This window comes from Crinia signifera, chromosome 1, assembly GCF_055691185.1.
Source record: "Crinia signifera chromosome 1, ASM5569118v1, whole genome shotgun sequence".
In the NCBI taxonomy this organism is placed as follows: Eukaryota; Metazoa; Chordata; class Amphibia; order Anura; family Myobatrachidae; genus Crinia; species Crinia signifera.
The window spans coordinates 207,755,152-207,767,911 of NC_139217.1; the positions used below are offsets into that span (position 1 = coordinate 207,755,152).

General features: G+C 45.1%; 1 protein-coding gene across 2 annotated transcripts; it reads left to right on the top strand.

Annotated features, from left to right (window-relative positions):
- The first annotated feature begins 1,573 nt into the window (after window positions 1-1,573).
- Window positions 1,574-12,177, top strand: LOC146068149 (bone morphogenetic protein 2-like). Of its 2 annotated transcripts, XM_083179217.1 has the most exons (6): window positions 1,574-1,820; window positions 9,186-9,440; window positions 9,694-9,836; window positions 10,190-10,312; window positions 11,105-11,297; window positions 11,661-12,177. In XM_083179217.1, exons 2-6 carry the CDS (start codon window positions 9,344-9,346, stop codon window positions 12,056-12,058), a joined length of 954 nt encoding a protein of 317 aa, XP_083035343.1. In that variant the 5' UTR covers window positions 1,574-1,820; window positions 9,186-9,343; the 3' UTR covers window positions 12,059-12,177. The 2 variants fall into 2 exon arrangements, with proteins under 2 accessions (XP_083035343.1, XP_083035342.1); XM_083179216.1 differs by lacking the exon at window positions 1,574-1,820 and having other exon boundaries at window positions 7,026-9,440.
- The last annotated feature ends 583 nt before the right edge of the window (window positions 12,178-12,760 follow it).

Here is a 12,760-nt window from a genome sequence, read left to right on the forward strand (position 1 = left end):
CAGGGACCGCAAGGACAGAGAGAGTGAAAGCAGACAGAGAGTGACAGCGGGGACACAGAGAGAGCCATATATGTATATTGAGCATCACTGTGTGTGGCAAATGTATAATGGGCATCACGGTGTGTGGCCTATGTATAATGAGTCCATTATACATGGGTCACACACCGTGATGCCCATTATACATATGCCATACACTGTGATGCCCATTATACATATGCCACACACCGTGAAGGCCTTTATACATATGCCACACACCAGGATGCCCGTTATACAAATGTCACACACCGTTATGCCCCAGTACTCCTGCATATATATTTATGATGCATCCAGTAGTGTGCTTCACACAATGCCCAAAATAGTGCCCCTTACACAATTCCATTTACAAATAATGCCCCCAAAAGTGCCACTTCCATTATCTCCACTGCTGCTGTGGGGAGCTGATGCTGCTGATGAAGATGGAAGAGCACAGCACAAAGCATGCACCTGCTCCCCTCTTGGCGGACATTTCAAATGTGCTCCCGCCCTCAGAGCTTGTGGACTGGCAGCTGTAGTTAGCAATTGACTGCCTGACTGTTCGCTCCGATGCCATAATTGAAATGTCAGCTGAGAGGGGAGCATGAGTGCGTTCTGCGCTGCGCTCTCCTCCTATCCCTGTTTCTCAGCACAACATCAGTAGTTCAGCTGCTAGCAGCCAGTGGTGGGTAAGCGGTGCTGCCAGATGGTGTGCTCACAGTGCAAATGCACTGTGGGCAAGGCACAACTGGCACACCGATAGTTACGTCCCTGTGTGGGACACAGATCAGGCTGCTTCTGCCTCCACCCATACACATTATTATGTTTTTCACTAGTGTTTAATGACAGCGGGCATGTGTTGGTGCACTGCCCTCCCCCTAAAACAGCCACTGTCTGCCAAGATAATGATCTTTCTTTTACTTACCATGTTCTTGGTCTTCTTTCTTCTCCTTCTGGCCCTTATTCTGGTCGGTGCGGATATATCCGCGTGCGTTCGGGCCGCCGATGTTTTGTGTCTGCGCATGTGCAGAGGAGTCTCTGCGCATGTGCGAGCGGGGCGTACGGCCAAATCCCGCATGAAATGTGAACACTCCGAACAGGGGGTGGAGAGGGGCGTGAAGGGCTATTTGTGCTCATTACCATATGCATACGCCCCGCATTTCATGGGCGTTCCCATGCAAACGCTGGGCGTACGTATGGTAATGCTCCCGTGACGCACGTGTAGGGGGAGGACATATGACATTGCCGGATGTCAGCTGCCCGCCCAGATCCCTGCTTTTGCACGGAAAAATGTCCGTGTGATCTGAGGTTGCGGGAGCTGGTGGAGCACTCGGTCCTGCATTCGATGGTCTGCGACCATCGAATGATGGGGGAGGTTCCCTTAGATGGAGGAGGCGTATTCCGTGTAAAATACACGTGCGGTCCGTTCGGCCAGCTTCTTACCGCGTACGGACGGAGTTGGCGATCCGTATGGAAGGCGGGGTTTCGCATGCAAGGTCCTGGCCGCATAATCGGATCCGGCCGCACCGACCAGAATAAGGCCCTCTGTCTTTCTTCTCTTTTCTTCTGCTTCTGTCTTTCTTCTCTTTTTTTCTACTGTCTTCTAGGGCTCCTCACTGAATGATGCAAAATTTTAGGAGGTGGGAGGGGGTCTCTTTTCAAGTGGTCTCCACTAGTGCACTTTGGAATGTTTCATCTGATGCAGAGCAATCAAGTTAAATCAAATTAAAATGTAAAATGGAGGTAGAATCTACCTTCATTTTACATTCCCTCTCCCCCAGGACCCAGATAGCAGCATCTTCTACCAGGTACCAGCATCATCTACATTCATACATACTACACCCACTGCTGCTCTCATTCATACATACTACACACACTGCTGCCATCATTTATACATACTCCACACACTGCCGCCCTCATTCATACATTCTACACACACTGTCACCCTCATTCATACATACTACACACACACACACTGCCGCCGTCATTTATACAAACTACACACACTGACGCCATCATACATACATACTACACACTGCCACCCTCATTCATACATCCTACACACACTGTTGCCCTCATTCATACATACATACATACATACTACACCCACTGCCGCTGTCATGCATACATACTACACACACTGCCGCCATCATTTATACATACACACACAGTCGCCCTCATTCATACATCCTACACACACTGTCGCCCTCATTCATACATACTACACACACTCATACCTCCCAACATGACCTTCTCCAGGAGGGACACAATGCTCTGTCGCTCTCATACATACATACATGCATACATACATACATACATACATACATACATACTACACACACTGTGGTTGGGGGGAAGTTTGTGTTGATTACAGAGATGCATACTGCAGAGGGTGGCTTATGGCTGCCTACAGGGGAGCACACTATGGGGCGGGGGTTTGTGGCTGCTATAGCAGAACACACTATGGGGTGAGAGGGGGGGAATGGGGCTGGCTAAATGTGTGCACACTATGGGCCACAGGTGAGCACAGTACACGGAGAGGGGTTTGTGACTGACTATAGGGGTGTACACTATGGGGAGGGGGGTTTGGGGCTGGCTATAGGGGAGCACACTATAGTGTGGGGGATTTGAGGCTGCCTATAGGGGAGCACACTATGGGGTGGGGGTTTGGGGACTGCTATACAGGTGCACAATAAGGATGGGGAGCACTTGAGCAGCAGCCTACTGACTAATAGCCAGGCCCAGCAGCTTTTTTAACGTCCCGGTGTGTGAGCGGGGATTGTGACTCCTCAAAATCCCCGCTCACAAAAGTGCAGCCAGGGTCCCCCTCCAACAGCCACGGATCGGATGTCTGTTACCGATCCGTGACGCTGCTGTCTCCAGTCACAGCCATCACAGCTGCCTGCAATGGGCTGATTTTGCCAAAGAGCAAGCTGCAGCCTGCGCTAAGTCCGGCTGGTGTGCAGGGTGCAGAGGAGAAGGAGATGGGGACCAGCGCTAGCTGAGGAGAGAGGGCATGAAGCGGTCGCATAACTACAGCTGCTGCCAGGGCTACACGCTGCCTGCACCTGTCACACTATGACAGGCGCAAAGAAAAATCAGTGCTCAAAGAAAGTGCCGCTATGCCATACCGGCGTATACCGGCCCACTTCGAGCACTGTGTGTATTACAATATCATACTTCCCAACTATCCCGCTTGCGGCGGGAATATACTAGTTTTTGGGGACGTTCCCGTGTTCCATCAGGGGCCGGCAGTGTCCACTGTTGCCTGTGAATAGATGCTGTGGCCTTGCAGGAGAGCCACAAGTATAGACCATGCCTCCTTTACTAGACCACACCCCCAAAAATGTCCTGCATGCGTGTGAGCCTCCCTCCTCCAGCTGCTGCATGAAACTTAGGAGGTATGCAATATATGTACCCCAAGCTGGCACCTAGCTGACACAGAAATTAGACAGCTAAAAGGTTTCAATTTAAGTATGCAAAAGAATCAATATGTCATCATTAAATCCTCCTAGTACATACAAATGCAATACAAATCTGTTCTCTGAATTGTAGCTAACATACTGGGCAAAATTTAGTGAAGTGCGATTTTTTTCAAATATGCGATTTTGCTCAAAATCGCACTAAATCGCATTTTTTTAGAAATCGCATTTTTACTATGAATTCGCAAATTTAATGAGATGTGAATTCGCTGCAAAAAAGTGCGATATGGTGCGATAATGTGCGATTTTTAATCATGAAAATGTGCGAATTTGATAAAGTGTGCGATTTTGTGTTAAAAAAATGGAAAAAAAAAATGGCGTGAGGTCCCCCCTCCTGTGCACAGCAGGGTAGCTAGGTACCACGGTGCCCAGAGCAAGGGCATGTTTCGCACCCCCCCCCCCCCCATTTGTAGTAGGCGGGGCTCTTGCGTGATGAAAAGGGAACACGGCCTAACATTACATCACACACCATAATGCCCATTGCACATAAAGCCACATGCTGTGATGCCAATTACACATAGGGTCACACATGATGCCCATTACATACTATATAACAAACCATAATGCCTATTACACATCTGACATAAGTGCCACTTACCTACATGCTCATTGCTAGGAACTTCATACTCGATGCTAGGGGCTTCATGCTCAATGCCAAGGAGCTTCATGCTCGTTGCCAAGGGGGACTAAAATTGCTCATTGCCAAGGGGGACTAAAATTGCTCGTTGCCAAGGAGGACTAAAATTGCTCATTGCCTAGGGGGACTAAAATTGCTCGTTGCCAAGGGGGCTAAAGTTGCTTGTTGCCAAGGGGGCTAAAGTTGCTCGTTGCCAAGGGGGACTAAAATTGCTCGTTGCCTAGGGGGATTAATATTGCTTGTTGCCAAAGGGGGACTAATATTGTTACCAAGATGGACTTGTTGCTTGTTGCCAAGGGGGACTAATATTGTTGCCAAGATGGACTTGTTGCTTGTTGCCAAGGGGGACTAATATTGTTGCCAAGGGGGACTGAAATTGCTAGCAGGGAGGGAAGGTGGGAGTAATAGTGCAGATCAGGGAGGGTGGGAGTGATAGTGCAGAGCAGGGACAGAGGGTGGGAGGGAGTAGTGTGGAACAGGGGGGGTAGAAGTAGTGTGGAGTGAGTAGTGTGGAACAGGGAGGGAGTAGTGTGGAACAGGGAGGGAGTAGTGTGGAGCCCCCCCCAGTTGTCAGGGGAAGTGTGCGGTCGGCACCCCCGCCCGCTCCTGGCTCCACGCTGTACCTGGGAGGCGTGCACTGTGTGCTGCTATTTAAAATTCACATCTCCCGCTGGACCATGCTGGTCAATAGGCACTCGCGGTCCAGCAGCCACCAGTTGATTTGCTGCTGGACCGCAAGTGCCTATTGGCTAGCGGGAGACATGAATTTTAAATAGCACCACGTCTACACAGCGGGGAGCCGGGAGCTAGAAGGGAAGATGGATTGCAGGGGAGCGGGTGAGCTGGCGGCGCCAGCATGACTCCGGCGCCATGATAGCTTCCATCACCCGGAGAAACACTATTGTTGCTCTCAATGTCCATCAGAACTGGATGAAGTTACAAAGTGAGATATGCCTCCAAAATGGTTTTGACATTCCTGTTTAGAACTCAACACCCATGCTACCTCCCTGAAATGCTCCTGTCTGTCAATAACTCTGGGGGAAATTTACTAAGTTTGCCGTAGGAACAGGTACCGAACGGGATCGGAAGTATATGACCCACAAAATACGAATGGAGAATACAGCAAATTTACGAAGATGCTGTATTCTCCATATTTGTATTTTTTGTATTTCAAGTTTCCCCTGCCAAAGCATTAACTCTTGACTGTTCAGCCCCTGCGGGGGTAACCCAGGGCCGGAGCCACCACTGGGCAGAGCTGGGAGCGTGGAGCAGGAAAGACAGAGGGCTTCCCTCTCCATCCCCCCCCCCCCCATCCAATGCTGCTTCCCCCCCCCCCCTGGACTCTGGGGCTGTGGCAGCACACACACCACGGAGTGCGGGCGCCCGCTGCAGTATCGCCTGCAAACACACACACACCCCCCCCCGGGGGGCGGGTGTCCCCCTCAGTATCGCGCCCCCCCCCCGGGGGGGGCATCGGGCGAAGGGTTTGCCTGGGCCGGGGGGAGGCTTGCACTTCCCCCTGTGCACTTGCCACAGGGTTCCCATTCCCCCAGGGTCCCTGTGGCATTAGCCTGCTGGCTGTTTCTGCCTAGTGCTGGTTGTAAAAATATTGGGGACCCCTATTAATTTTGTCACCCATATTTTGGGTACCGGCCCATGAGCCCCACATTTTTGTCCCCCTGAATTTCTAAAACCAGGACCAGTTCAATGAGCCAAGGATGGTTATAGCCAGGCGGGGGGACCCCAAGCCATTTTATTTATTTATTTTGCGTTTTTTTTTATTTTGTTTACACAGAGAAGCCTACACGGATATGACTGATCTGTGCAGGCTGCAAAACTCGCCCCAAAAACATGGTCTACTTATCATTCATATTTACGGGTGAATTCATATACTAATTCAGCAGTACAAATGATAGCAAATCTGCCAATCAGTTAGAACATTATGGCCGTGAACGGCCATGTTCTGTTGATGGCGTAGCCATTCGTAAACAGCAGAATATGACTTATCCAGCATTCATACCCATTCAATCTTAATAAATGTACCTCTCTGTGTCCATGGCCCTTATTCTGATCGGTGCGGCCCGATCAGAAATATGCGGTGATGTCCGTCTTGGCGAATCCCCGCCTTCCATACGGATCGCCACCTGCCGTCCGTACGCGGATATGTGGCGATCCGCATGAAATTGGACGGGGATACGCCTCCTCCATGGTGGGAGCAGCCCCTGCATTCGATGGTCGCCGAACATCGAATGCAGGGCCGCACGCTCCACCAGGTCCCGCAACACAAGACCACACGGACACTTGTCCGTGTGAAATCTTGTATGGGGGCGGGCAGCTGACATCCGGCGATGTCAGATGCCCGCCCCGTACCCACGCGTCACGGCCTCATTACCATGCATACGCCCCGCGTTTGCATGGGAACGCCCATGAAACGCGGGGCGTATGCATAGGGTAATGAGGATAAGTAGCCCCTCATGCCCCTCTACGCCCCCTGTGCGGCGTATAAAGAATCCATGCGGCGAAATCGCCTGCACATGCGCAGAGTGACCTCTGCACATGCGCAGACGATAAACATCGGCGGGCCGTACGCAAGCGGGAATATCCGCACCGATCAGAATAAGGGCCCATGTCCTGATTGTGAATGCCATAGGTAATCTAATACCCCTTTCACACCAACGCTGGATTGTAAGGTTCCCGAGTCAAAATCCCCAGTTTAACCCGGGGTCCTGGCCGGTGTGAAAGTACTCACCCAGGTGGCCGGGGTGGCCGGGGTGCCACACAGGCAGCGGGCGCAGATGACCAGACAGGCGGCGGATGAAGATGACGCAGCTCTCCGGCACCCTCACTGCAGCTGGAGAGCTGCGTCATCTGCACCTGCCATCTGACCTGTCATCTGTGCCCACTGTCTGTGTGGATCCTCGGCATGCACCAAGGACCAGCAACCCGGGGTGAGTACTCTCCGTCGATACCCCACCTCCTGCCCACCTCCGCTGCCATCCCGCCGTCGCCTGCCCGCCTCCTTCCCACCTCTTTTCCACACAAGAAAATGCAGGGACTTTTTCTGGTGTGAAAGGGGCCAACCCGAGAATGCCCCGGCATGATCCCTGGGCCGTATTCCTGGGTGGGTCCCTGCATTTTCTGGTGTGAAAGGGGTATAAGTTGGTATGTGTGCAGAGACAAATCTTCAAATATCAGCATTGCATCCCCCTCAGTTAATAAGTTTAATACACATGTGCTAAGCTACAAAGAAAAACCTGCAAATAGCTCCTTTTAAAAAAATATATATATATATTAATCTATATTACATTTATACTATGTATAATAATAATAATATGTGAGAAAAGTAATTTACAATATATCTGCTTCACAATCAATCAGTCAGATACTACAAAACAAACAATCAAATAAAACATGCAACTATCACATATAAATGACCATATGGAACACATAAATTAATTTAAATGGAACCAGAACCGGAACTTCATATGTGATATAACCCTGCTACATTAAATCATCTACAAAAGAAAAACATACCATGGCAAATATGAATTTAAAAAAAGCTTTCAAATTGTCCTCATATTATCATCCACAACATGTAAAAGGTGGACATACATCTAGCCTAGAGGTGAGATCAGATGCATAAGAAAGAGAAACCATTACAATCTACAAAGTGGGAGTTCCGCTTGTAAGATCAACCAGAGGCAGAAATAGGATGTGATTAAAATCGCCCATTTGTGTATCTGATCCAATCGATCCAAATGTATAAAATAAATGATTAATATTTGCATTTCAAGAGTTCATTTAAATCATGTTTTCTCTGGTAGTTAAAGATAAAGCGAAATACACATATTAACTGTAAAGAATGTAGATGGGGAAAATGAGCATATCAGACAGGAACTAGCAGTTGTAGCCATGTTTTTCTGAGTGACACCAAATCTGTTGTAATACTCTGCCCAAGTCATCTTGAATATCAATGAAAAGCTCCACTTTCCCAATACACAAATACTTATATACAAGTAACTATAGACAGAAAAAAAAAAAAATTTAAACGTATCCAGTAACATATACTATGAAAAACAAACCCACCTGGTATTTTTTCTTCATTTAAATTCCTCTAAAATCTCATGAAAATAAAAAATGCATTCATACCTTAAACTCACATCACTATTAGTAGTCACTGCCTACTTACTGCAGTCATCTAAAATGTTCTTTAAGACACTCATCATTACAGATCCATAAGATTTGTAGCCTGTAGCTATGTGTTAGGTGTAAAATATCACATCTATTAATGTAAATAGGACATGGTTTGCAATAGAAGCCTCTTATTTCCAATTGGAAATACTCACACCTTTGTCTTTTCGCACCTTTCTAATTAATGATTGCAACTAAAATTAGCAGATTTTGGTATGTATTTTAAATGACATAGTACTGAAGCTAATTTGAGGATATCTCCTTTACGCAAGACTCAGGCCACCTTAGGTGTACCACTTATTTGCTTAACAGGGTTTAATTCATGCAAGTCAATGTTCTTCTGTTTGTCCCCATTAATAAATTCATTAGAAGGAAGTTAGTCCCCTGCTGTGAGCAAACTTTCTTCATTCAGCCTGTTACAATGGAATCATTTCACATTTAGTCCAGAAAAAATGATAAACAAACCAATCCTCTCCAGGTGTTTAAATCTTTGCTTGTTCTTCCAATTCAAGACTAGAGGTTTTCCTTTAAAATAGGGTATGTACACAGGACAACAGCTTCCAGTTTCACATAAATTGTGTACTGTAGGATAATTGCTAACATAGCATTGCTAGTCTTGTTTCACACCTTGTTAGCACTGCAATTAGCTTTCTTTACATATACTGATTGCTGTTTTGCATACTTGACTTAATTCTATCTTGTTTTAGAGCTTAAGGTGCAGCTGTCTAGTAGCATTGTTATAAATTGTGGAACCAGGCACACAGTGGACCATTCAGCCACAAGGGATCTGAGAGAGTTTCAAGCTGGAGAAATGTTCCACATCAAAATGTTGGGTTTTCTATGCATTATTATATTTTTTCAAGGATGCACTCCAAGGCCTACTGAAAACAAAGAGGACATTGCTGTGCCCACGGAAAACCCGGAACAAGTAAGATCCAAGGCCCTCAAAAGGCTCTTAGAAGTTTTTGGCATTGATGACCCACCACATTCTCTGCACCATGCCAAACAGCCACCCCAATACATGATTGACCTATATAACACTGTAGCTGATGCTGATGGTGTCACCAAGGACCCAGATCTTTTGGAGGGGAACACAGTTAGAAGTTTCTTTGACAAAGGTAAGGACTGTTATGGTTCAAATTTTTAATTTATTGTTCTGTTATCTTATTTATCATTTACAAAAGTCATTATAATGTGACTTCCTTTTTTAATTATATGTTCATTATTTGCATAAAACAAGGAATGTCAAAAATAAATCAGGTCTATCTTAAATTCTATATACAACAGGGACGGCCTCCAGAAAAGTACTTTTGCTAGCAATGTAATATATAAATATATATTTTATTTTCTAATCACCAAATGCCTCCTCAGTTCACAGTGACCAGATGTATTTTCTGTTCAACCTATCAACTGTGACTAAGAGCGAGAAAATCCTAACAGCTGAGCTTCACCTTTTCAAACTGAAGCCCAGACCCACAGAGCATGCTTACTTCACAAGACATCACTACTGCCAGGTGAGGCACAGTCAATGCAGTTTTAGTATTTGTTTAAATTATTTATTAACTACTTACTATTTTACACATTACATAACTATGATATAATTCCTATATAAGGTAAATATTACAGGTCATTATGATGAATACAAATGTTTGCTTGGCAATTTTTCACACCTATTTTGACAAATTCGCTTGGCACTCAAAGGGTTAATAAGAGCACATAATGTGTGACCTTAATGTATTGTAGTACTATACACTGGACTGAAGCTGTAAAATGTGGCTTCAATAAATGACTTTATGTACACATGCTAATAATGTGTTTGTTTGCAGTTTAATTACTTTTTTAATGAATTGTATTCTTTGTGTCACAGATAAGTGTGTACCTAGTTATGGATAAAAATAAAATGCAGTCACCTCAAGGAAGAAAGTTGATGTCTTCAAAACTTGTTCCAATCCATTCTTCAGGGTGGGAAGTGTTCTCTATTACTCAAGCGGTGAGTCACAATTGTTTGTTCATTCTCTTTGATTTGTATGTAGTTTATTTTAGTAAAATCTATGGCTGGTGTAATGGTTAGCATTACTGCCTCACAGCACTGAGGTCATTGGTTCGATTCTCACCATGGCCCTGTGTGGAGTTTGTATATTCTCCCCGTACTTGCGTGGGTTTCCTCCGGGTACTCCGGTTTCCTCCCACAATCCAAAAATATACTGGTAGGCTGATTGGCTCCCAACAAAAATTAACCCTAGAATGTCTGTGTACGTGTATATGTGGTAGGGAATATAGATTGTAAGCTCCACTGGGTTAGTGGCTGATGTGAATGTTCAAATATTCTCTGTAAAGCGCTGCGGAATATGTATGTGCTATATAAGAAACTGCTAATAAATAAATAAATCTGTTTTTATTAATTGGGTCATTTTAAGTTTGGCCCCTTTCTGATTGGCTTCTTTGCCTGTGTTAAGGGGTTCATTTACTAAGATGGGAGTTCTACTTCAGATGGGATGTTGCTATGGGCAACCAATAAGAATCTACTTATTTATTTAGCAACTTCTAGAAGATAAAAGATGGAATCTGATTGGTTGCCCATTGCAACATCCTATCTGAAATAAAACTACCATCTTAGTAAATAAACCCCTTAAACGTAATATATGTTACCAATCTATTGTTACACAATATAATTTTCTTAACTGTAGTCATTTAACAGATTTACTTCTATTAGAATGATGTCCATACTTTGGTTGGGGATGTAAATGTTATAGTGAAATTAACATGTTGGTATCTCTGACAGGTCCGTGCTTGGAATGACGAAAGCCACAACCAGGGCATTCTTGTAACAGTGAGAAATCTAGCAGGAGGGCAAGCTGACACCAATATAATCCGATTTGCATCTGGAAAAGACCATCATGAAAGCAAACAACCCATGCTTGTTCTCTTCACTGATGATGGTAGAAGGGGGGTTGTGTCACTGGGAAACCAGCCAGGTAAGAGTGCACACACAAAAGTAATCCTTTATTTAGCCAACAATGCCTTCTAATCTTTGTAATACCTTCCTGCATAAGAATATGCTAACCAGGGCACCAATGTACCTACGAGTCATGTTTTTGGCCAATGGATAACAGTAAATTAGTATATTAGACTTACTAAAACATGTCAAATAAGTTTAAGATATAATTATAATGTACCCCGATTTCAATAATAATAATACATCATAAGTTGGCCCACGAATTCTGTGGGAAATAAATTATTATTATTTGTATTATTATTTATTATTGCATTATTACTTATAATACACAAATGTTCCTAATTAATTTGCTAATAGTGTTTTTCTATGGATTTATATCTAGGTGGCCTTCAGTTGCCAATACCCAATGAGCCTAATGCAAATAGGACCAGGATTGCAAGAGCACTGCAGGAGGATGGACATCTACCCTGCCAGAGACATCCTCTTTATGTAGACTTCGAGGAGATTGGCTGGTCTGGATGGATCATCTCTCCAAGAGGATATAATGCTTATCACTGTAAAGGGTCATGTCCTTTTCCTCTGGGACAAAACATGAGACCCACCAACCATGCCACGGTGCAGTCTATAATTAATGCTCTCAAGCTCACACAAGGTGTTTACAGTCCATGCTGTGTCCCTGACAAACTGTTCTCTATAAACTTGCTTTATTTTGATGATGATGAAAATGTTGTTTTGAAGCAGTACGATGATATGGTTGCTGGTACTTGTGGATGCCACTGAAGATAAACAGATTGTTACTTGGAAATCAATGAAGCACAGAAGCATTGAAAGCCCTAGAAAAATGCAGAAATGTCTGTACGTGTTCTGCCTGTTCAATTGAATGAACATATGTATAGAAGCACTAGATCTATAATGAGTACTGTAAAGGGGTCTACACAGGGGGAGGTGTGCTGAGGTTCAGGGCAATGCTAAATTGCTCAGAACGCTCAGCAAGATCGCTCAGCTCACAGCGATGTGTCAGCACTGTGTGCTGAGTGATGTCAGGGTCAGTGTTCTCCGGCGAGAACACTGGCCAGTGCCCAGCAAAATTACTAGATTTATCGAGCATGCTGGGTATTAAACGCCACTTATGCTGGATATTAATCGCCGGGCAATAGCAATGTGCAGGGCCTCGCATCGCTGTAGCCCCTACACACAGGGAGCGATTTAGGGGCATTTTCTAAGCGATCTAGTTACAACAGAGGCTGACTTTGCCCTGTGTTTAGGCCCCATAAGTAGTTCAATTGTGTGATTATCATACTTTGATCTGTTTCAGCTGAAGTAACTTAGCTGAGCCCGTCCACATTCATTTCTAATAGAATTTTGTGCATTCACCATAACAAAACAGGTTAGTCTCTTTGACCTACCACAGTCATAAGTTTGACCATGTTTGTTAGCTTGTCCACTTTGTAAACATTTTACATGATTGTGTGATTTACTTTT

What these genes read in the sequence shown, in the direction of transcription:
- LOC146068149 (XM_083179216.1), top strand. Translation starts at nt 9,134, where the DNA reads ATGTTCCACATCAAAATGTTGGGTTTTCTATGCATTATTATATTTTTT. An exon ending in CAAGACATCACTACTGCCAG is followed by an intron (nt 9,837 to 10,189) that starts GTGAGGCACAGT and finishes TTTGTGTCACAG; the next exon opens with ATAAGTGTGTACCTAGTTAT. An exon ending in TGTTCTCTATTACTCAAGCG is followed by an intron (nt 10,313 to 11,104) that starts GTGAGTCACAAT and finishes TATCTCTGACAG; the next exon opens with GTCCGTGCTTGGAATGACGA.